Here is a 23,753-nt window from a genome sequence, read left to right on the forward strand (position 1 = left end):
TTCAGCTAGACTGAACTGGTAGCACACTGTAGCCAACATCCAAAAGTATGAAATAATCCTCAGTTCTTTCCCATGTTAAAAGGTGCTGCGCTGTGCCCCGGCCCCTCCCCAGCCACCACCCCCTTGCCACCTGATATGCCACGGATGTTCAAGATTTCACAGCAGCAGGAGGGATAAAGGCTGCATTTTTTTCTCTGCTTCAGTAGGACTAGTCATTATCCCTGGAGCTCTGGGAGAGTTTTTGCTGGCTGTCAGACTATGGGATTTAGAAGATACCCACCCTGCTGAGTAAATTAGCTGTAATGCAGGCAAACCCGCCCCGTGAAGCTCACCAGCGTTACCACAACCACAGGCAAAGGAGCACGTGCCTTTAGAGGAGAGACTGGGTGACAGAGTGTTTCTGCCAACACTGAGCGTTTGCTATTTATTCACCATGCAGGGGAGGGGAAGGGGGGCATCTGGAGTTTCGCTGGACCTGAGTGAAGGTTACTTTGATCATCTGAACCGAAGCTCACTCTGACCGAGGTTTCCTTAACAAACCAATAGCTATTTTGACACTGCACCTCTGGTTCTCCAGCCAAATGCCCCAAAACACACAAGAAAACCTTTGTACTTTTCCCACATCGCGGACTGAAGCTGGAGTGAGAGCTCACAGTGGGGAGGAGGATGTGGAAGGCAGATACGGCCCTCCTGTGCATACACCAGGTCGTGGGATGGATGTCCCCCCAACCCACACCCCACTGGAGTCCGGTCTGGAGGAGCTGCCTTGAAAGACTCAGACGTCTGCCGTTAGTTGGCAACAGGCAGTAGCAACATTATCCTTCCCCCTTCCTTTAAAACACTCTGAGAACCCGAGATGAAAAGGTACTTCAAGTGCAAAGTATTTTTGCTTATAAAGTATTTAAGGCACATCAGTCCAACTCACAGAACTCATTTCAAACAAATGAACAACCTTTGAAAACATTTTATGGACATTATTTCCTCTCCAGCTGAACTTCATCTCTTGAATTTAGTCTTATGTTATGGTCTGATTATTCTCAGAAAGAATTAAATTAGAGGAGGGAAGAAATGAAGGTATTCCCTGGAAATCCTTTCATTTTATTAAAGCCTCTGTTATTGCTTGTGTTGTGTTTGTCCAAACCACTTGTCAAGATTTCATTACCCCAATTTAAAACAGCAGCACTATGTCTAAATGTGGTTAAGACTGAAAATGAAGGTACCCTGCAACATTCCCAGAGAGAGTAGCGGACACAGCTTTTCTGGGCTGAGCTTCAAGAAAATAGGCTATAGATAACATACACATTCATCCATCAAATATCACGCTACAAAGCAGTGCTAATGTGCTAAAAGAGAATTTACAGCCCAAAACATTAGTGAGTCAGATAGGAGTTACCCTTTTTAAGCCAGAAATGACCAACACTAATCAGTACAGAATTGATCAAATGCTATATATCATTAAGGGCCAAGAGTGAGTCTGGCCCTCTATGAGATTAATGAGCAGCAGCAACTTCTCCAAAAGAGCTTGTAAAGAAAGACTCAGTAAGAAGTCAGCCTCAAAATGCACTGGGCCAACAAGTCACACCACCTGCCAGCTGACACTGCTGGGCACAGACCACGTGGGAAAAGGAGCCTTGGGCTTTAAGGGGACAAGAAAGAAGGGCATAGCCCAGAAGCAGAGCACGCACAAAGCCTGAAATATTCAGGAACAGATGACAAGCTGTCTGCCCAGAGGCGGCTTTCAGGAGCAGGGGTCTGCACCTTTCACCTGTGTGACCACGCGCTTGAGATCCACAACGGGGAGGCTCGAGCAAAGCTTGTCACCTTGGGGTGATGGCCATGGGCTGGGCAGGGGTGGGGTGGCCCCGCACCGTCTCCTGGACAACGCGCACGGGAATACCACAATATAAAGTTCATCATGGTCTAGCTCTGTGCTCCACCTTGTGTCATCGTTATTATCACTGTATGAGATGCTGCACAAGAACTCAGAACTCTGGAACTCAGAAACTAGGAAAAGAACATTTCAGAGAAAAGTTTTGAAAAGCCCCATTAATTTAGCTATAGCACGTGCCCAATCTGAAATAAAAATATCGCTGCACAGTTTTCAAAATACACTAGATATTCATACTTGATCTCTGCAGGCCAGGGTTTATATTTCTTTAATAATCATATGCTTCAAGACAAACATTCAACTTAGATTTGACATGCATGTACACAAAGTTAAACTACTGCTTGGGATGATGCATATTTCAGTGTTATTATTCATCTCCAGCAACTATGTGTTCTTGGTATCAAGCAAAACCAAAATTCATGACTGCAATTCTACTGTGCCCATGCAGTTCCTCAAGTTTAATTCCCATTCCCTGTAATTACTGAGCTTGTTATCATTCTTTCTCTGTAGGAACATATCATCTGTATTAACCACTTACTAGAACTGTAAAATATATAATTATTCCAGTTATTCGAAATATACTGAAAATGTGTGCCCGCACAAAGGTAACTACTGTGAAACTCCGAACAATATCCAGAGCACAGTGAAGTGTTTCATTCCCACCTAGTGACTTAAATATGTGTAGTTCTACATTTCGTTACGGCTTTTGTTGTTGAAATTAGCTGGAGCCTGGTGTTGGTTTCAATAGGAAACGTTCAAATCCCAAATCATCTGAATTCAGCACTGTCCTCCTACAACAGTAGGCTTAGCCCCATTTCAGAAAGTCAACCTTGCTTAACGTGTAGTTAAAATAGTGCTCGAATGGTGGTCAATGAAACTGAATAGGCTATGGACTCCTGGTGGCAAAATCATGGGATTTAGATAACGCTAAGAAATAAAACTCTTAGGGAGCAACTAGCTACACCATAAGGGAAGGTGACCCCCTAGCCAGGGCTTGAAAGTGAGGATGGCAGGCAGCAATCCCACTCAGAACAGCACAGTCCCACCATCCCTGAGCACGGAGAGCCAGGCAGCTCTGGTGATGGAAACCAGGGACAGCCACAGCACAGCAATTGCTGGGCAAGCCTGTGGTGATGAGACAGGTCCACGGTCAAATCAGGAAGACAAGTCTTTGGGTCAGATTGGGTAAGGATCAAGGGCAACCAACTGACATTAATGCAACTCCTGAACCAATGGGTGCATCACTTATGGATCAGCTTCTCATAGGTCTCTCTCACACAGCCCTTTCTCACAACTTAGCCATTTTCAGAGGCACCCCATCTAATGTTACCTTGGCACCATACCACCATACCCGAGCGTCCCTGAGCAGCCAGACCCTGGGGCTGCAGGAAGATGCTGCCCACCTATTACACAGCCGCCAGACTGGGCTCCAGTGGTTTGTGATCGCTGTCTGTAAACACAGCGGGGGGCATGGAAGAGATACACCCACTCTTTTTTATAACAGACTAATGTTTGGAAATGACCATTCATAGAATCATAGGGTTGGAAAGGACCTCTGGCGATCATCTAGTCCAACCCCCCTGTCAAAGCAGGGTCACCCAGAGCAGGTTGCACAAGTACGCATCCAGGCGGGTTTTGAATGTCTCCAGTGACGGAGACTCCACCACCTCTCTGGGCAGCCTGTGCCAGGGCTCTGCCACCCTCAAAGTAAAGAAGTTCCTCCTCATGTTTAGGTGGAACTTCCTGTGCTCAAGTTTGTGCCCGTTACCTCTTGTCCTGTCCCCGGGCACCACTGAAAAGAGCCTGGCCCCATCCTCCTGACACCCACCCTTTCAGTATTTATAAGTGTTGATAAGGTCCCCCCCCTCAGCTGTCTTTTTTCCAGACTGAAGAGAACCAAATCCTTCACAGCCTTTCTTCACAAGAGAGGTGTTCCAGTCCCCTAATCATCTTGGTAGCCCATTCAGAGATGAGGAACTAAACTCCTTGGTACCAAACTCCTTGGTAGCCCATTCAGAGATGGGCATCCAATGGAGGGTATGCACCACCCTCCCTAGGCCCTGCCAGAGCACTGTGATTCCCACCTCCCTACTCCCAGCTGCAAGGTTGGGTGTTTTCAAACAGCATCATCCTTATAAAACAAAAGGTCAAAATATTGCTCACCCTCAGCGCGAAGTATTGCCCATCCTCCTTCTCTGCCTGAAACCAGGAAGGGGAACTGCTCGGTCCTGCCCAGTACAAGCATTTTTAGCACAAGCTGTGTCACCATTTGAACACTCATCCACTCAGCGTCCAGGACAGGCAGGAATGGAGGCTTCGTTCTGGAAGGCAACAGAGGGTCACAGATCCCCTCTGAGAACCAGCCACGGCCGCATCTATTGGACTTTAAAAGCGTGACTTTCTGAGGGATGAAAAGCTATTTACAAGTCACTGGTTACGATCTGCTAGCTTACATTTTTCTCTTTCTAGGAGCTTTGCATGATTTGCCAGTTAGAGGAGCACAGAAGAGGCCTAGTGACTGCATTCCAAGTTTTCTAAGGCATTTCTGAGGTCTGTAATCTATAAAGAATATACGACAGCTTCGGTTAATAGCACAGAGTGGCTGCCACATAGCCTCGGACTAAGTTGTGATAAACACAGACCCAGCTCACAGAGAAGAAAATAAGTATATGAAGGGTGGAAAAAAGGAAATAATTCTAGGTAGACATTTTGCTTTTTTAACCATCTTCCTTAGCATGATAGCTTCCTATACTTCAGAACTGCCATTTTGCTGAATATATATATATATTGCTATAATGGAAAGAGACATAAAAATACAAACATTTGCATTTAACTTTGCGATTTTGCAAATGTTTCATAAATCCCTCCCAGTTGCTCCTCACTCGCTGGGACCAACACGCCAACTTAAAACTTTGCGGATATACCTATGGAGCGTATGTGGGAATTTCTCTCCTATGACATTTGCCTTCCACAAGCTACACGCTCGGTGTAAGCTGGGCGTAGGTACCTATCGCCGTTGCGACGCCTCCTTTTTTAGAGGTGGCTGGAGGGAGCTGAGATGAACTCTGTTGACCCAGCACCATCACCACCTATCGCCGGCACGTGCTGTCAGCCCAGGCCAGGTCCCAGGTCCCCAGTGGCAGACCAGTGGCATCCTGATGCTGGGGAGGGAGTGGGGCATGCAGCAAGCGCCCAGCAGAAAGGCACAGGCAGCAACGCAGGTTATTTCCCTGATTACTCCATTGATTATAATGATCGTTTAAAGCAGGGAGCGAAGCGAGCTGCAGGCATGGCAGCGAGCAAGGCGGTGGGACTGCTGCTCACGCTCAGCTGCTGCTCCTCTTGCTGCTGGCTGAATGCTTAGGAGTTTATCCTGTTCAGGGAATTACAGAGCAAGAACTTGGCGGAGTAGACAGCATGAGACAAAATTGGTCCATAAGTTTACAGGGCAAGGTTTAATGAACTCTTAGAGTCCGTGGAGGGTACCAGCGCCTTAGGTGCTAAACATGTTTGTTTATTGCTCCACCAGTTCTCTGTTAGTTAGAGTTTATACACGTTTTGCCCAACCAAAACAAGTTTTTTGAGGATTTTTTTGTTGCTGTTCTAATTCAGGAGAAGGGGTTTTTTTATTGGAGATTGATTGAGTACCAAAGGCAGTATTGGAAATATTACTGTATCTGTATTAAAGAAAATCTTCTCATAAAGTGCCTGATGCTTTCCGCCCACACATTGCTTTTACAAGCACAGTTTGGACTATAGAAAATGTCTAAGTGTCAGGTTATTTCCTTTCTGAAGAGAAAAATAACACATTTTTGGCTGGATTGAAGAAGATGTTTTGGTTTACTTCAAACTCCTCATTTCATTTGGGGATCTTTTTGCTGCTTAACTGAAAGAATCAAAGACTGCTTAGTTTACTTTGAAAAACCACGTTACCTCAAAGTAATGCAACTTTTCTGGGGTAGACATTACTTGATGTCTTTGCAAACTATGTTGGTCAGCCACAACATGTAGTTTTGGGTGGCGAAGTATTTCTCAAAGAAATATCACCTAAAAGACAACAAAGAGAGAGAAATAAATCCTAAATGAGTAACAACAAACACCTTGCAGCTGCTTTCACCCATGAACTTGTGCCATTAACCTCTCACCCAACAATTAAAGAAAAAAAAACTGAAAAAAACTAAGGAAGGAGCCACTTTGTACTTTATGTAACTGCCATGCCTGGGTAGAAGCTATGTGCAGGCTGTTTTACCCATTTACACATTTATAACTGTGATTATATCCAGCCGTAAAGTGCTCGATTCAAGCCCATGCGAGCCACAGACAGACTCAACAGAGGTATCGGAGTCACCACCACCTGATGGGGCTTTGGAGTCATCCCAGCTGTCTCCAGCTGACCCCAGGTGTCCATCTGAGCAAGGCTTTCCTGGGGAGGGATCTCACCTCACTCCATTATGAGCACGTATGGATAATATTTCATTGAATGAAGCTCTTCTCATGTAAGTCAGGATGGTTTTAGCTGACTGCTTTGTGCCTAGAGCCCAAAAGACATGGCAGGGGGAGGGCCACTATTCATTTCCATACAGTGAGGAGTCTTAACTATGCTGGGAACTTGCAGAAAACTTGTCTTTTGAGGGAATTTGAGTTTTTAACATGATCCATTCTCCCTCGACAGAGGATTTTCCGTAGGAAAACACTGTGCTAAATAGGACCCCCCTTAATGAGCCCCAGCCAGCCAGGCGGGGGAGCCAGTGGTGGGGCCAGAACTGCCCCTGGCCATCACCTGGCAGGTTAAGACCCCCTGCACCTCAGCATCTCACCATCTCAGCCCAGCTGCAGGCACTACCTGTGTGTTTCTAAAGAGAACGAGGAGCTCTCCGGCAGGTATTACAGGTCAGTTTACTGGGTCAGACTGGCTTTGCCGTCATGACCTAGCATTGGTGAGCAGCAACTGAGTGGGGAGCACCGAGTCTGACCCTTCCTCGGGTTTGCAGCGCAGCCCCAGGCAACACAGTGCCTGCTCCAGACCGGTGTTAGCTTGATGCAAGTAAGGACCAAGCCCCCTGTATCCACCTGCCAAAATAAAACCACATTTTAGTGACTCTGAGGAAAGAGTTGTGTTCCTATCTATGAGAAACTAAAGGGTGCAGGAGAGTTGGATTAAACACTGCACCTGATTAGCTAAAACACTTTATTATCTTTGAATATTTAAAAAAAACAAGCTTAGATTTTTCTTTTCTACATGCTACAAATTTTCCATTCCACTCTCTGCCCACAGCGAGCATCAGCTCCCTTGCACCTGAGTTGATCTGGGCTATGAAGTCATTTTAGCACCTCATCCCACCAGCCCCTGGTCCCATCACCACCTCATCCCACCACCACCTTGTCCCCGCAGCAGCGGTGGAGGTCCAGCACAAAGCAAGCACCAGCCTGAAGCCATCCTGTGGACAGAGCAGGGGACACCCCGGACTTGACGTCTTTCCATGGGGTTTTTGGGCAGACCCGTCCATTGCATGGTGCAAAATTAAAGTAAATTAATCAACAGATGTCATTAATATTCCTGGTAGGAGGCAGTTGTATATTGGTGCTAGCTAGCTGCTTGCATCTACCATATGACAATCACATAGGAGATGTTTTATTCTCCAGGAAGATTCACATTTGGGCATTCCATGTGCACAGTCCCATCCAGACTACCATATTAATCATAGAATCATAGAATACTTTGGGTTGGAAGGGACCTTCAGAGGTCATCTAGTGCAACCCCCCCCTGCCGTGGGCAGGGACATCCTCAACTAGATCAGGTTGCTCAGAATGCCATCCAACCTGACCCTGAACGTTTCCAAGGATGGGGCATCTACCACCTCTCTGGGCAACCTGGGCCAGTGTTTCACCGCCCTCAGCATAAAAATTTTCTTCCTTATATCTAGTCTATATCTACCCTCTTTTAGTTTAAAACCATTTAGTACTGGAAGGCTGCAATAAAGTCTCCCTGGAGCCTTTTCTTCTCCAGGCTGAACCACCCCAACTCTCTCAGTGTGTCCCCATAGGAGAGGTGCTCCTTCCCTTTAATCATCTTTGTGGCCCTCCTCTGGACTCACTTCAATGTCCTTCCTGTGCTAAGGGCTTCAGAGCTGGATGCAGTACTCCAGGGATGCAGTCTCACCAGCGTGGAGTAGAGCAGCAGAATCACCTCCTTCAACCTGCTGGACATGCTTTTGATGCAGCCCATGATACTGTTGGCCTTCTGGGCTGCAAGCACAGATTACCGGCTCATGTCCAGATCTTCATCGACCGGTACCCCTAAGTCCTTCTTGGCACAGCTGCTCTCCATACCTTCATCCTCTGGCCTGTATTGATACCAGGGGTTGCCCCAACCCAGGTGCAAGACCTTGACTTGGCCTTGTTGAACCTCATGAGGTTCACACAGGCCCACTTCTCAAGCCTTTCCAAGTCCCTCTGATGGCATCCCATCCCTCAGGCACATCAAACACACCACTCAGCTTGGTGTCATCTGCAAACTTGTTGAGGGTGCACTCGATCCCACTGTCTATGTCATTGATGATATTGAACAGTGCTGGTCCCATTACAGACCCCCAGGGGACACCACTTGTCACTGATCTCCATCTGAACATTGAGCCGTTGACCACCACCCTCTAGAAGCGACCATCCAACCAATTCCTCATCCACTGAACAGTCCACCAATCAAATCCATGTCTCTCCAATTTAGAGAGAAGGATATTGTAGGAGACCATGTCGAAGACCTTACTGAAATCCAGATAGACAACATCCATAACTCTCCTCTTGTCCACTGATGTAGTCACTCCATCACAGAAGGCCACTAAGTTGGTCAGGCAGGACTTGCCCTTGGTGATGCCATGCTGGCTGTCTCGAGTCACCCCTCTGTCCTCCACGTGCCTTAGCATAGCTTCAAGGAGTATCTGTCCCACGATCTTCCCAGGCACAGAGGTGAGGCTGACAGTTTGATCGTTCCCAGGGCCCTCCTTTCTACCCTTTTTAAAAACAGGTGCAACGTTTCCCTTTTTCCAGTCATCAGGGACTTCACCTGACTGCCATGACCTTTCAAATATCATGGAGAGTGGCTTGGCAACCACATCAGCCAATTCCCTCAGGACTCTGGGATGCATCTCGTCAGGTTCCACAGATTTCCGTATGTTCAGGTTCCTCAGGCGGTCACGAACTTGATCTTCTCTTAACTGTTGGAGGGACTTTGTTCCCCCAGTCCCTGTATTGTAGTCCATCCACTCGAGAGGTGCGGGGAGAGATGTTGCTAGCGAAGACTGAGGCAAAAATGCTGTTGAGTACCTCATCCATTGTTACCAGTTTGCCAGTCTTGCAAAGGGGGGGTAGGCTTTCTTTGACCTTCCTTTTCTGACTGACATACCCATAGAAGCCCTTCTTATTCTTTGCATCCCTTGCCAAGTTCAGCTACAGCCACAGAGGAAAGCTGGAAAACATCTCATGACACAAATCTACATAGTGTAAATCTAGCTCTGAAGAGCAACAGAAGCTAACGTTTACTTAATTAAGATTATATAAAAATGAGAGATGCAATTATTAAAATGCAAAAAGCTTCTATGCCTTTAAAAGAGCAAAACTCCACTTATACTATTACCTTTTCCTAACTGTTGTGGAGAAAAGGTTAATGGAAGAGGAACAGGTAAGTCAGGGGAAGGGAGGCTCTTTTCCCATCAGCACATCTAAAATCATGCTACATTCGTAGTTGTTTTAAGATATTTTGTTGATAGCATTTTTCAAAGCAAAATACCACCACTGCCCTGACAGACCAATTACATTCCCTTACAATGTCCTACAGGCACATGAATTATGAACCAACAGAGTTTTGCCCAACTCCTCAGACAAACTGAACATACGTAATTTTATTTTTTCCCGTCTCCATATCTTGGCGTGCCCTCTGCTGGTGTTTATTCCTAACGACACATCGCCGTGTGCTCAAACATCCCTCGCTGGGAGACACCTAGGGCCAGCAGCTCTGCTCAGCCAGGGAGAGCTTTTGATAAGTGCACATGATACAAAATTTCTGGAAAAAGAAGAAAAATAAGGCAGGTGCATTAGCAACAGAGTAGAACTTCGGAAGAGCTGTGAGATGAGGGCACGTCTTGCGTGGATGCTGAAATTGCTCTCCAATGTCTCCTATGGGGACACACTGAGAGTGTCGGGGTGGTTCGGCCTGGAGAAGAAAAGGCTCCAGGGACACCCTAAGGTGGAAGCTCCAGGAAGGAATGGTGGGATGGCTGGAGGTGGCGGTCCCAAGCGTGCCCACCCAACGGCTCGTCAACAAGTCTTTGACATGGGTAGGAGAGATGGTTTAGTGGCCACCAGTCAAACCACTGTCAAACACCATCTTCTGGCACAAATCTGTCGCATACCTGTTGTCCAGCCACAGCCAGAATGTTTCTTTCATTCTTCCCTGAAGTTTTTACATATCTTGGCACTGATTTACTCTTTGAAAATTAGTTAAATTGAAAAAATTGAAAGATAAATACCAAAATTAAGAATTTAGCCTTGCGTATTATTTATTAAATTATGCAGCTCTAGGGGCAGTGTCAGAGATTTCCTCATTTAATGTCTTTTAAGTATATGTAGATTCCTGGATAATTGTTCATTTTTAAAACAATGACATCTTTCCCTTGAAAGGACCAGGGAGCATATGGGCAGGAAACTGCAATCTTTTCCCTGCAGAGCCATTCCTAACAAAGAAGAAAAGACTTGTTTTCTTCACAAATAAGAAAAAGAATCTGTCTCTGCTCTCAGATACCCAGTGTAAAGCTGATGTTGGTAATGGAGCTACACCAGTATAAAATCAGCGTCGCAGAGAGGAGATGGGCTCTCGTATAGGGAAAAATGGTGTGGGCCTACAGCAGCGCTCTTGGCACGCAGCACATTTTCTGTGTAGAGCCCTTGGACAAGAGTTATTCTCAACACATCTGCAAAGGGCCAATCCCTCAGCAAGCACAAGACACTGTCCCAGTGCCTGCAGCTTTCTGATGGCCAGAGCTCTCCTGCAAGTCTGGCAATCCACCGGTGTCTCATGGACAAGCCCCATCACTTCAAGTCCCTCTGGCCCAGGTAGTTGGATTCCCTTGGGGCAAGGAGCTTCCTTCCACAGCACTCGAGCACTAAAAAACCCATGCTCTCATTCGTCTTCTAACTGCCCCTCCACAGGTCCCCAGAGGAGGATCCAAACCAGGTCTTCATGCCCCACCGGTCCCACATCCCCAAATCGGGCCTGACCCGCATTTGCACCAACTGTTGGATGTCACCCCAGGAGCGATCCCTCTTGTCGCTGCGCTATGGGAAGCACGAACACCCACAGCCCCCTGCCCCAGAGACAGAGCGCCTGTATTGGAGCCTCCGGCTCACCAGCCACCATCCAAACACACAATAAGGGGGTTGACCCTGTCCAAGAAATTATGATGTAAAAAAAGACAACCAAAGGCACGAGGAATAGAGGCAGGAGGCAAGCATGGTCAGCAGCAGCATCTTTGCTGTCCTTGGGCCAAGCACTAGGCTATGCTGCCTCTAACCCCAGATGGTGGAAAAACTTACTCACCGCATTGCGGAGAAATCACTCCATGATACTCACCAAACATTTTGTGTAAATCACCCAGTTTATTGGCAGTTTCTTCAAGTCAAAAATTGCACATTTGATGGAACTGCAGGACTGAAAATCTGTGCCTTGATAGGGCTCCACCAAGCTCAGCTGGACTTTTACGATGGTTCAACTTGCAGGACCAAGGTCTGCATCTGCATTTTGACATTGTTTATTTCCAGCAAGAGCTCTGTAACTTGTTGGCAAGACTACCAGTGTTTAGAGGTCATTTGTTCTGTTGCATCTGGAGAAGAGGAGATAACTTTAAATACTTGTAATCAGCTTATTAACAAAGTGGATCAGAATTTAGATACCATTTCTCCTATGATTTTATACTTGTAAACTTCAGGAAAACAGGTTAGAGGAAAAATCAAAAGGATATTAACTAAAGATCAAGATCAAATTAAGCCGGATTAAAATAGCTCTGCATGTTATCGAGTATAACACAGGGCTTTGTTGCAAGGTGGAGTGGACGTCCGGATAAGTTAATCTTTGGCCTTTGGTATGGGAAATAAATACAAAGGCTATTGACAGAGCAGTTGATTGTGGCATCACAGAAGCTGCTTAGGAAAAAGCCTGACGTCGACTTGTTCACGTGTTTGGCTTTACCTTTCTCGGCTCCCTTCAAGTCACTTTGAGCCAGGAAGACACTGAAAGGCGAAAAAAATTCCTTTTTCGGTGAGGGGGAGAGGAGAGTGGAAGAGGATATCTCAGTGGTTATGGCTTTCTAGTGGGAGAGCAGAAATATGTTGTATTTCAAATACAGATCTAGGTGGGTCAAGGTAAAAACTCAAACGAGCAGCTGAGACTCTGCAAACACTTGATTGCTGAAGGCTCATTGAGTCCAACAGCACTGCGTGGAGGGATGGGGTTTGGAAGGACCAGAACATGCTTAGATACTTAAGTGCCCAACAAGTAAGATACTTACAGATACGTAGCATTACACACAGCATTTCTAGAGCGCCCGGGGCAATGCGCAGTGCTACTACAGGCACAGTTAATACCTTGCTGGGGGAGGCTTCACGCCCAATGAGATTACTAGAACACGTGCTCACCCTTTCGGCAAAGCCTCTTATAATCAATAATAGAAAGTGCGGTCTCTTTGGTAAGGAGAATATTATGCCAATCTTTCTGAAATTTCAGTTACAAAAAACCTTCTAGGAGTTTGGGGAAGTGGGTCTTTTTTTTAAGACTTAACCTGATTTCTCAACCTGTGAAAACAACAGTCAGGATCTGCCTGAACTGCGACTCGCGCCCACAGCCTCCGCTCAGACACTCGGGTGCTCCTGCCCCCGGGTGTCACCGCACTGAATCACACCGGCTCCTGCAAAAGAAAATTGGCAAAAACAGGATGTCACCCTCCCTGTCCCACAGCCTGTTCCTCCTCCTCTCTCACAGATGCTGACTTTAGTCTGGCTTTTTTGTGCCATTTCAGATACAGTAATTGGCATTCAAGGTCAAGACCCTTTGCCTCCACCAAGGTAAATAAAAGCTGTTCACTTGCCGACTTCAGAAGTCTGTACCTCCTCTACCACTGCCTGCTTTTACACTGGGTTTTAGGCATAGAAGATCCCCCTTGGTAGCTCGTCTGCAGGTGGGCATCCAGTGGTGTCGTCAGGTTAAGCACAGGAGCGCTCTAACTGTAACCCTACTCATCGTACGGGTGGTTTCTCAGAAATACAGCAACAGCTCGAATGGTCAAGGCCCTATAAATAGGGACCCTATAAAAAGGTTCAGGTTTGATTTCCTTAGTTCTGCTCATAATGGCAGAACTGGGGGGGATTTTATTCGTATATTTATATATATAAAAGTATGTTCAGATAAACCTTCAGTTTCCTTTTCTTTGGAAAACTTATGCTGTGACTTCTGCACAGGTGAAAAAATTTTTGCAAGAGGAGCAACGTATATCTGAAGGAATATGTTTATTCACTGATCAGTAAGTAGTTATATTTGGAACTGACGTAACATAGCTTCAGTTTTCCAGTAGTAAACTCAAAGTACCCTTATGTAATTTGGGAGGGAAAATCATCTCTCTGCTTTTATTTCAGTAAACCATGCATTTGCGTCTGAGAACTTTTCAGTTCATTAATTCGGCAGCAACATAAAACATGCAGAAAAAATTAGGGTATAGTTTTCAAGAACAGGCATCTAAAATGAAGTTTCTGCATCCATATTTAGGCCCATGAATCTGATTTTCCGAACTACTAACCACCCGCCAGCCTGCACAGAACGCTGACGGGAGCTCAGCACTTCCGAAGGTTGCACTGTTCAATGACAGCATCCAACTTTTTGACAGCCTTCTGGCGGAGACGGCTTTCGCAAGCTTCATAAAAGATAAGAGGCCAAAACAACATGTCCTGCAATTATCCACACTGAAAAAACAATCTTAATTAATAATGATATCACCACTACTCCCTCTACCCGTAAACTGCCACTGAAAAATTTTGCTTTTCCTTCATTTCTCTCCCTTTTCCCTAATACTTTCATCCTGTACTCCAAGGTTTTATCATACTATCAACCTGGTTTCCGTGGTGTTTGTTGTGTCCTGTATCAGATTTTACTCTCTATTATTGTTCGGATTTACTCACCTTACTATAGCTCAGCAATTACAGCCTCCGAGGACACACATTGTTCCACCAAAATACCCAGGTTCAGTTTTGTGACCAAACAAGGATGATCTCTGTGACACAGCAAAGATTTAGATAAGGTTTAAAAAGCTAACAAGAAAATTAAAATCAGATTCCTGCCTTTATCCAAATGAAGCACTTACTTAGAGGAAAAAACATTCATTAAAAGTATTAAATGCTAAACTTACATAGGCTTAGAGCATTAAATTGGTGAAGTTAACCAGTTGTTTTCCTTTCCATCAGGTAATGGAATGCCAAAATGCCACCTTTGTGTAAGACTAACACTGTCTGTATTCTCATGGATATATTTTGACCAAAAGTTATTGAGGCCAACTGGACTCGAGTCAGAAGTTTGATCACTGAAGCCAAAAATAATCTTTTTACTTACTTAAATTTGGGAGGGCATGTGTCAAATTTTGATATCTCAACAAAGAGAAAATTTGAAGGAAAGGCCAATTTCATCATTTCCAGAACTAAGACCCTACTGAAAATACAGTGCTGTCTCCCTGGTGTAATCTATACATTTGGATGCCTCTATTTTGGCTTAGCCAGAAGACATTCCCTGGTCGATTCAGACTAAATTGAAATAAACAGAATTAAGGCAAGTGTTCAGAGCATTTTGCTCTGAAGTCGTGTCAAACTTAAAATGCTTTCTTTGTAGACTAGCCACATATTCTTGAAGGGACCATGTAAAACAGTATAAGTCTTCTTCCAAATCAATTGCTCAGTCAAGAGATTTCCAGTCCAGGAGTGACTCCTAATAAGCCACGAGCTCTGCTGCTGTACGTACCTTGAGTTCATACATGGAGCTTGTCTGTATGTAATCCGCTGCTACAATTACAAACCCTAGCAGTGAATGCATCAGCTACTTGAGTGATCTCAGCACCATTACAGCACTTGAAATAGAGATTGGAGTATATGCAATTAAAATTGGGTCTATACAAGCAAGCACGTTTTTCCCCAAACCAAGAGTATTGAAACGAATAGCCTATTCTTTAAAAAAAGCAAAGATGATGTTGAACTTCCTGCAGCTCCCATACCAGACTCTGGATGCAAGCACATCCCGATATCCACATTTCCCAGCGTGGTCAGTCCCTGCTGCTCCTCCCTCTGCAGGCTGTCCCTGCCCTGTTCCCATCTCTCCTTTCCCTCCTCCTCATCAAGTCAGGAGCATCCACTAGACTCCAGCTTCCCAGCAGAGTTTATCCCACCCTCAGCCTTCTCTGGTGCAACATGAGGCCATTTTCTCGTGTCCTGTCGGCTGTTACTTGGGAGAAGAGATCACCCCCCACCTCACTACAACCTCCTTTGACGGAGCTGTAGAGAGCGAGAAGGTCTCCCCTCAGCCTCCTTTTCTCCAGGCTGAACACCCACAGCTCCCTCAGCTGCTCCTCGTAAGACTTGTTCTCCAGACCCCTCACCAGCTTCGTTGACCTTCTCTGGACGCCCTCCAGCACCCCAATGTCCCTCCTGTAGCGAGGGGCCCAAAACTGGACGCAGTACTCGAGGTGGGGCATCACCAGTGCCCAGTACAGGGGGACAATCACTGCCCTAGTCCTACTCACCACACTGTTCCCGATACAAGCCAGGATGCTGTTGGCCTTCTTGGCCACCTGGCCACACTGCCAGTTCACATTCAGCCGGCAGCCGACCAACACCCCCAGGTCCTTTTCCACTCAGCAGCTCTCCAGCCACTCCTCCCCAAGACTGCAGCACTGCACGGGGTTGTTGTGACCCAAGTGCAGGATCCAGCACTTGGCCTTGTTGAAGCTCATACCATTGGCCTCAGCCCATCCAGATCCCTCTGTAGAGCCTTCCTACCCTCCAGCAGATCAAGTCTGAATGCTTAAACTCCATATGGAGCACTGAACCACCCTTCAGAAACTCCCCAAAATTACACAAGGCACTTCAGCTGCTAATTTGGGCACTTGGGTTAGGTGCCGCACACGCTCACCAGCCTCACCTCGTCACCTCTGAGAAATGGCACCTCCTGGTGCTAATGAATACTCGCACGCAGAGCATGCTGACAAGCAGCCCCACAGCACATCCGCAGTGTGACGCCTCTCCCCAGTCACTGGTACGTTTTGACCAGGATTTACAGTCTGAATTAAACAGGATTTCCTCTGTAAGCTCCTGCAAATTACTTATGTTCTGAAAACTATGACCTGTGGGAATTAGAAAAGGTAACAACACTACTTAAAAATAAAATATCACAAGGATGAGTAATTTTTCAGTGACATACTTTGGTCCCAATGGAGCATTAAATAAAATTTCTGCACCAGTCTAAAGAGCACACTGTGATGCGTGACGGAGCGGTTCTTCTGCAGCTTATCTTCAGGTTAGAACACAGACATCCTACTGAAACCACTTATTTGTGCACGGTATTTACTCACAGGTTAAAAGAAAAAAAAAAAAGATAATTAGGCTTCAACACATACTTCAAATCCTCTCCCCTCAAAATGCGAATGGAAATGGCCTTTGTAAGGGGTATACGTAACTTAGGTCATTAGGTTTAAGACGGTTACAAGCATCACAAGTTTAGTTCACTTGCAATAAGCCCTGACTTGTTTTAAATTCCTTGATTAAAATCAGCTAAATCAGGGTTTGGCGTTCAATCTCAATCCAGACCCCACCTCAGTTGTGCCACATTGTAACTTTGCTTTTTTATTTCTGGTTGATATCACCAGCGACACCGATTAATAATAGTTTTCCAGAGCATCAGCTCTTGAGGATTCAAAATGTGACAATAAGGGATCCTAACGCACACTGAAGGAAAACACAGTATGCATAAAGCAATATTCCACACCCAGGTGCGGGCTAGGCAGCACTCGCCAAGACATCCCAAACCCAGGGGCATGGCTTACTACCACACCGAGTTTTGGGGGATTTATTTTAACATTGCAAAGCTTTATGTTTGGGATAATATGGGTACAACAAGCAAACAACCTTTATTTTAACCCATCGAAAAACCGACGGTAGGGTTCTCCCATCAGGGAAGTTTTGCACCAATGTCACTGTATTCTAAACATATTAAAACCGGTTTAGATTTTATTTAAAATAACAATTTATAGAGCACTGTGAAAAGTCGCACGGAGACTTCTGCATAACCTATATTAAAAAAAGAACCAAACAAAACATAATTACAAAATTTTTCATGCAAATCTGGAGAAGACAGTATAAATGCAGGTCTGAGCATCTTTTCAGTCTACATACTATACCGGCAGCATGACTGATTGCGCTACCAAAGTCCTACCCAAGGGACAGGCTGTAAGGGACAGACTTGGCCTTCTTCCAGAAGAACTGTGCCCAGCAATGCCGTGGAAACGAACTCTTTGAGTAGAAAAGAGTGGAAAGTGGAGAGGAAGATCCTTTGACTACTAACAAAGCGAAATACAAAGATTAATAGCAACCTTGATGCAACACAGAAGAACAGCAACTTGAAAAAAGAAAAAAAATTGTTGAATGTTTTAATGCATTTTGAATTGTAATGAAGAAAAACATTTTACATCTAGAAACAAATTAGCAGAATAATAAAAAGTGGTTCCACATAACTTATAAATTCTTTTTTCCAAAAAGGTGGTTTTCACAGATTTAGGCAACAAAGATGTTTCATTACAGATCTTTCTGATTGCAAAGTATACACAAACTTTGTGAAAACTGATGTGCATCGCATGAGAGAAAGACATAAAAGCTTGATTTTGCCCAGTGACGAGGTTTCTGTGAAATTCTGCACAATACTGAAATTGTAACTGCAACTTTCCTCCATTTTATGAAATGCTGGACATTGTTCAGTGCTGAAAAAACACTCTTCAGAACATTCAAAGCCATGAAATGTTTTCTACATATTTAGTCACTACCACGGCTCTTGTGTGATTTGCTTCAAGGGGAACGTCAGCCTCAGCTTAACCTTCAGTACAGTATATAAAATTAAGATAAGTGATAGTTAAGTGTTTAGCTGATTAAGTATTAGCCTGCTCACAAGAACGTGGCTCTAGCACCTTGTTTGGTTGATTTTTTTTTTTTTTCCAAAGTTAAAGTGTGTAATCATCCTGTTCCTGGTGCCAGAGGATTGTCCCCTCTGGTGATATAAAAAGTTTGCAGCAATGATGATTAAACTGCATAGAGTCTAGTGGTCCTGCATTACATATGTATTAGAGAAGCTTAAACAGACAATTTAGTTTAGCAGGACCAAAACCAGTGACCCTCTCCCCCGCCTCAGGTAATAAAAGGACAATCATTGCTCTAGGTACTACATGCAGGCCATGCTGGAGAAACGGCTTCTACTGGCTGGAGACATTTTTCTCTTTTTTAAACAGCATCAACCTAGGTAAAGTCCTCCCTGCTACCAACTATAAGAAAACGTTGAGTCTTTTTTTCTTAAAGAATAAAACCTGCAACCCAACAACAAATGGCTTTACCCAAGAGCTAAAAACCCAGACAAAAAGAAAAGTGAAAACAAACATTGACACCATCCTTTAACCCTTGTTACCAGAACACTTAAAACTCTGCAGCTGCTTTCTCCACCCTCACTAGTTTTGGTATTTTTAGGTTACTTCAGTACAATTCTGTATATTTCTTATATTAAAAAAAAAAAAAAAAAAGGAAAAAAGTGACAACCAGAAAAAAACCCAAGGTATCAATCTGCTATGATGACCTGTACGATAAAGATACTAACATACATTCTCCATTAAATACCTTCAGCTTCCTCAATGTGATACTTCAAACCCATTTCTAGGACCCCAGTTTCCCTATAAATTACTCAATGAAGCATTCACCATCCCATCCCATTGCACTCCAATGCGTTTATATGTTAGTTAACAGGAGAACCAGTTAACACATCTGCCTTGATGTCATTATGAACAATGCTGTACAGGACATGAGCACAGCTATAGTTGCACAAAATCACAATAATGAGATTAAAAGTTCGTAATACTTATCTTATGCCAACCCACCATAAACTCCACGATTCCCGTTGTCGGAGTGCACCCTTGGCATCCCCTCACCCTTCATCTGATACTGTGATATGTCAGACAGTTAGGGGCAGTTATCTCCCTTCAGCTAAAAAGAAGTGTCTGTCTGAAGCAGCCTTTTCGTTCTTTTAAAGATGTCAGCTGCCACCTGCATTCATTTATGTCATCAGCAGCTGTGGTGTAACACCCCACCGCCAGTGCAAAACAGGCTAAGCACAGTGAGGAGCAAAACCAGAGTAAGATCATTTGGGAGAAAGAAGGGAGACCTATGTAAATTACCCGCTTCTGGAACGAAACAGAGACTGCAGCAATCCTTGCCATGGCTGAGAAGAGAAAGGTGACAGATGATGTTTACTTATTGTATTGCTCCATTAGCTTTAAGTGTTAATTATCTTAAGGATCACATTTAGTATGATTGTCTTTCCTCTCATGTCAGAGATAGTACTTCAGCCAGAGACCAAAAGTGCTTTTTTCTAGGCTACAGAGAGATTCAATGCATCTTGACCAACATTCATTTTTGAGGTAGTACTCATTTAACTTTGTATTGCTGGCTCAAAATAAAAATATGGGAAGTGAACACAATTAAAAGTATGCTCACTGTAGGTATATTAAAAAAAAAAAAAAAAGACAAAAACAACCACCCCCAAAACCACTATTTCCTTTCTGGGCAGATGACCAAAAAGAAGCAATCCTTCTTACAAAGGTCAGCTCACATTCACTGGTAAAGTCAAACTTTCATAAATGGTTTATAACAATAGCTATAAACTAAAGTGCTTCAAAATTTGCTTGACTAGATTTCAGTGATTAGAATCACAATATTCTGGATTTTTGCTAGTATGAAATGCCATGAAATTTTAGAATTACTTTATATAAGGGCAGAATGAATATTTTTCTTTTTCAAAACAACAAGTACAAAAAGCATTCCGAATGAACCTGACAGTCTACACTTACTACAACTTGCTTGCATTTTCCTTCTCAAATCTACTATTCCTCCAGTAACCGGAATAAAAATGGAGTTGAAGTTGCACTATACTGCAGCACTAAAAAAAGTATTCCAAATCAGATGCAAACAGGAAAATGTTTACAATCGTACAGCTAGTGAAATTCACACTTCACTTCAAAGTTTTAGCCCTGCAGATTCTTTTGAACACAAGGCAGATATGTAGAGTCATGGAAAAACGTAACAGACTGCTATACACTCTCTACGTTAATTACGTAAGTTTCACATTTATGTCACAAATGTAATGCCCTACTGTGTATCTATTAAATGCTAAATAACTTATGAACATTTATGTGCTCTATGCAACAGTGAACATATTGACCAGTGGATGCCAAAATATAAAAGTTCATACACAAGACAAACTAATTTTAAAAAAATCACATTTTCTGTACAATCCATGCAAACTGTGCACAATGTGGTAACAAGAACAACATTTGCTAAAGTCTCCACTTAAGGAAGAGCTTTTACAGCGAGAGCAGACCAGTATTCAGAAAAGTCTGCAAAAGTGTAGAAGTCCATGGCAACATAAAACGCAAAAATTCTTCCAGCATTTCATTTTTCTTGTAACAAAGCAGGGATGTTGATGTTCCAGCCGATAGCCTGACGATCAAATCCACATGTGAAGAGGTTACATATGGGATGGTCCTCACTCCACGCTGTGCAGCAAACCATCCTTCTGTGGCCCTGTGACAGTTCAGGAGACAGCAGTTATTACTTACGAGATGTTTTGAAAGCTTCCATGTCAACAAGTTAGCGTGACTCAAAATGCAAACTTGCTAATGCTCACGCTTTTTTTTATAAATGGTACTTGAGAATCCTAAAGGTAATCGCTACTTTCACCTGCAAGGTAAAAATCTTTATAACGATGAGACTCCTTAATGCCAGCACCGGGTCCGTAACGACAGAAGCATAGAAACAAGTGCATCAAAACTTTTACGTTTTCCAAGGTAGGTTTGCCATCTAATTACATTTCATTTATAAAAGCAACCTTAAAATATGGAACTACTTTGGCAACTACTTTGTTACAAAGCACAACATTAAGTGTCCATCACGTTCATAATTCAGAAAGGATAATACTACAGCAGGAGGAATGTCATGCTGAGGGAAAGCAATGACTTATCTATTGTTCAAATCCAATAGTGCCAAAAATGCCCCAAGGAGGATTCTGAGCAACTTTTAAGTTAAAAAAAAAAAAAAAGTTGCCATGATTTCAGTAGTGTCAGCCTGAATGGAAATATTAAAGAAAAAAAAAAAGAAAAATCAAGACTAAACAATAGACTAAAAAAACCCCTGAACTAGAAAAGAAACTAAAAAACACTAAGTCAGTCTTAAAACTCCTTCCTAAATTCTGTCAAGAGCTGCTGCACCCAAAAATGCCCATTGAAGTGGCATAATCCAATCAGCTTCACTTAGTCTGATCTGCTCCATTAGCGATGCTTGCCGTGCCAAATAGCACCACAAATGCACAACGCTTGATGGCTGCCTAAGGATGGTTTACTACTTGGTACCAAATATCAAGAATTTATGTGCATAATGCAGGGAAGAAGAAAAAAAAAGTTATCACCAAGTCATACAAGGTGAGCTCACAAAACTGACCCCCACTTTTTTTCTTTTATGTTTCTTTATGTAACAAATTAAACACTACGTAATTGAAAAAAAATTAAACCTTTTAGTGAGTCACTTCTCTGACACAATTCACATCAAGACATTCAAACCCATTTTAAATGCTCTTACACATTTTTTCCATTTCATAGAGAAGGCAGACATTAATTTCACTTTAGTAAGGAGAAAAATTATGATGAAATCCAGTCGAAACATCGTTTCCAATTCCAATAAAAAAAATTTGAAATACGTTACTTATTTGCATGTTTTTCATTTTCAATAACATTTTCAGTAACAACAGCATATTTGTTTAGACAATTATCTTTCAGCATTTGTCCATCTTTGAAACTAGACAGACCAAATCCTAGTTTTAACCTGGTATGAAAGAAGAGCAGACATACTTTAAGGCCATAAACATTCACTTACCTGTCTATTACTGCGCGGGAGGCGTGCCAATCGCACTCCTGACATGTCAAATAACCTAACCTGTCGGTTGTCATGCGGAAGGGCGATGATTCTTTGGCCAACACACACGTTAATCCTGCACAGAAGAGACAGAAGTAGGTTATGTACAAAACAGTGAGCCTGGCAAACAGAAATTGACAGTACAAGTTTAAACTCAGGAAAAGTGATACAGCTGAGTTTTTCCTGATTAGAATTCACAAGTGAAAAAAGAAAACAAAGTATTAAACCATTAAGGTGTTTTCTATTGTACTAGATGCTCAAACAGCCTTAATATTTGCTTCCCATAAAAAAAAAAAACCAACTCAGAAAAGCAATACAATGTATTTACTGAGAATTAATGTTGACTATATCTGCATTTTATAAAACCACTTCAGATCTTTTTCAGAATCTCATAGATCTCAATTTTAATTTTAGTGACTAAAAGTAAATGTATATTCAGTGAATTAAAAAAATAACAACTCGGAGATCTGCTTACCTGTTAACTGCAGAATCTGTACGGATGGTTGCAATAGGAGACCTCATGTTTTTCAAATCCCAAACTTTTACAGTACGGTCATCGCTACCAGAAACCACATTGTCTCCCACAGTGAAAACTGCAGATGTCACAGTGCTAAACAATCAGGAGTGAAAAGAAAGATGTCAAGCTCTAAAGTTCTTTATTAAACTAGCATCTGATTTAAAGCTCTATTTTCTGTTCCTGTGTTTCCTTTAAAATATGTAACTTGCCTTTTCTTTTTTTTTCTTCCTTTTTTTTTTTTTTTTTAACCAAAGCAGCCTGAAAGATTAAGACTCCAAGTGGGTGTTTTAGAATAAAAAAATATTCTTAGAAGAAGCTGTGTCACTTCAGGTATACAGGGCTTGACCGACGCAAGTGCTAAGAAAAGAAGCCAAACAGTGGACAGTCACTCTGGAGGCATCTGTCATATTCCACTGGTCCTAACATCAGCTAAACATGTCCACTCTTGAAACCTTAATTCACTTTTGAAGTTCCGTATTAATGTCCAGTAGGCTTATCAGACAACCAAAACTGAATCAGCAGCATACAGTACAATTCTTCCTCTCAAGCGTTTTGAGACAAGTAGTCAAGTTCTTTTAATTTTCATCCAAGACCTCTGTAGAACTACCTCAGACATTCGTCGTTCACAGCACAGACACTGAGGAGATCCAAAATACCTGATGTGAGATGTAGCTGAAGCTATTTTGTACCCACACCTACACATGCTGTAATACACACACAGAGCTTCCGGTATAACTCCACTAGCAATAGCTACAGCAATCTAATAATTTCTAATTGTGACTCCTATTCCTATTTTACAAGTAGGTGAAGTCTGAGAGTCACATAAAAAAAATGGCAAGCAGTAGTAATAAAAAGTATGGCCAGACAGTTCTTCAAATTTTACCCATTATGTCTATAAATGCACATGGGCAGCCAGAGAAAGTCTCCCAAGAACGTTTCCAGCAATTGGAAGTGCAACATATTACTGTCAGAAGATACCATATACAGAATTTTATTTTAGAATTTTATTATCTTTGTATTTTATGCTTTCAGAGAACAGTATACTGCTGAGGTCAA

At 43.2% G+C, this 23,753-nt stretch overlaps 1 protein-coding gene across 4 annotated transcripts in view; it reads right to left on the reverse strand.

Moving 5' to 3' along the window:
• Positions 1-17,580: 17,580 nt before the first annotated feature.
• Positions 17,581-23,753, reverse strand: part of WDR37 (WD repeat domain 37) — a 52,512-nt gene continuing 46,339 nt past the window's right edge. For all 4 annotated transcript variants that reach the window (XM_054189943.1, XM_054189944.1, XM_054189946.1 and 1 more), the window contains 3 exons: positions 22,656-22,790; positions 22,142-22,256; positions 17,581-20,797 (listed from right to left, as the gene is read on the reverse strand). In XM_054189943.1, the coding sequence (XP_054045918.1) occupies positions 20,666-20,797; positions 22,142-22,256; positions 22,656-22,790 (382 nt within the window). In that variant the 3' untranslated portion in view covers positions 17,581-20,665. The remainder of the gene's footprint in view (positions 20,798-22,141; positions 22,257-22,655; positions 22,791-23,753) is intronic.

The sequence above is a fragment of the Rissa tridactyla genome, chromosome 2 (genome assembly GCF_028500815.1).
Source record: "Rissa tridactyla isolate bRisTri1 chromosome 2, bRisTri1.patW.cur.20221130, whole genome shotgun sequence".
In the NCBI taxonomy this organism is placed as follows: domain Eukaryota; kingdom Metazoa; phylum Chordata; class Aves; order Charadriiformes; family Laridae; genus Rissa; species Rissa tridactyla.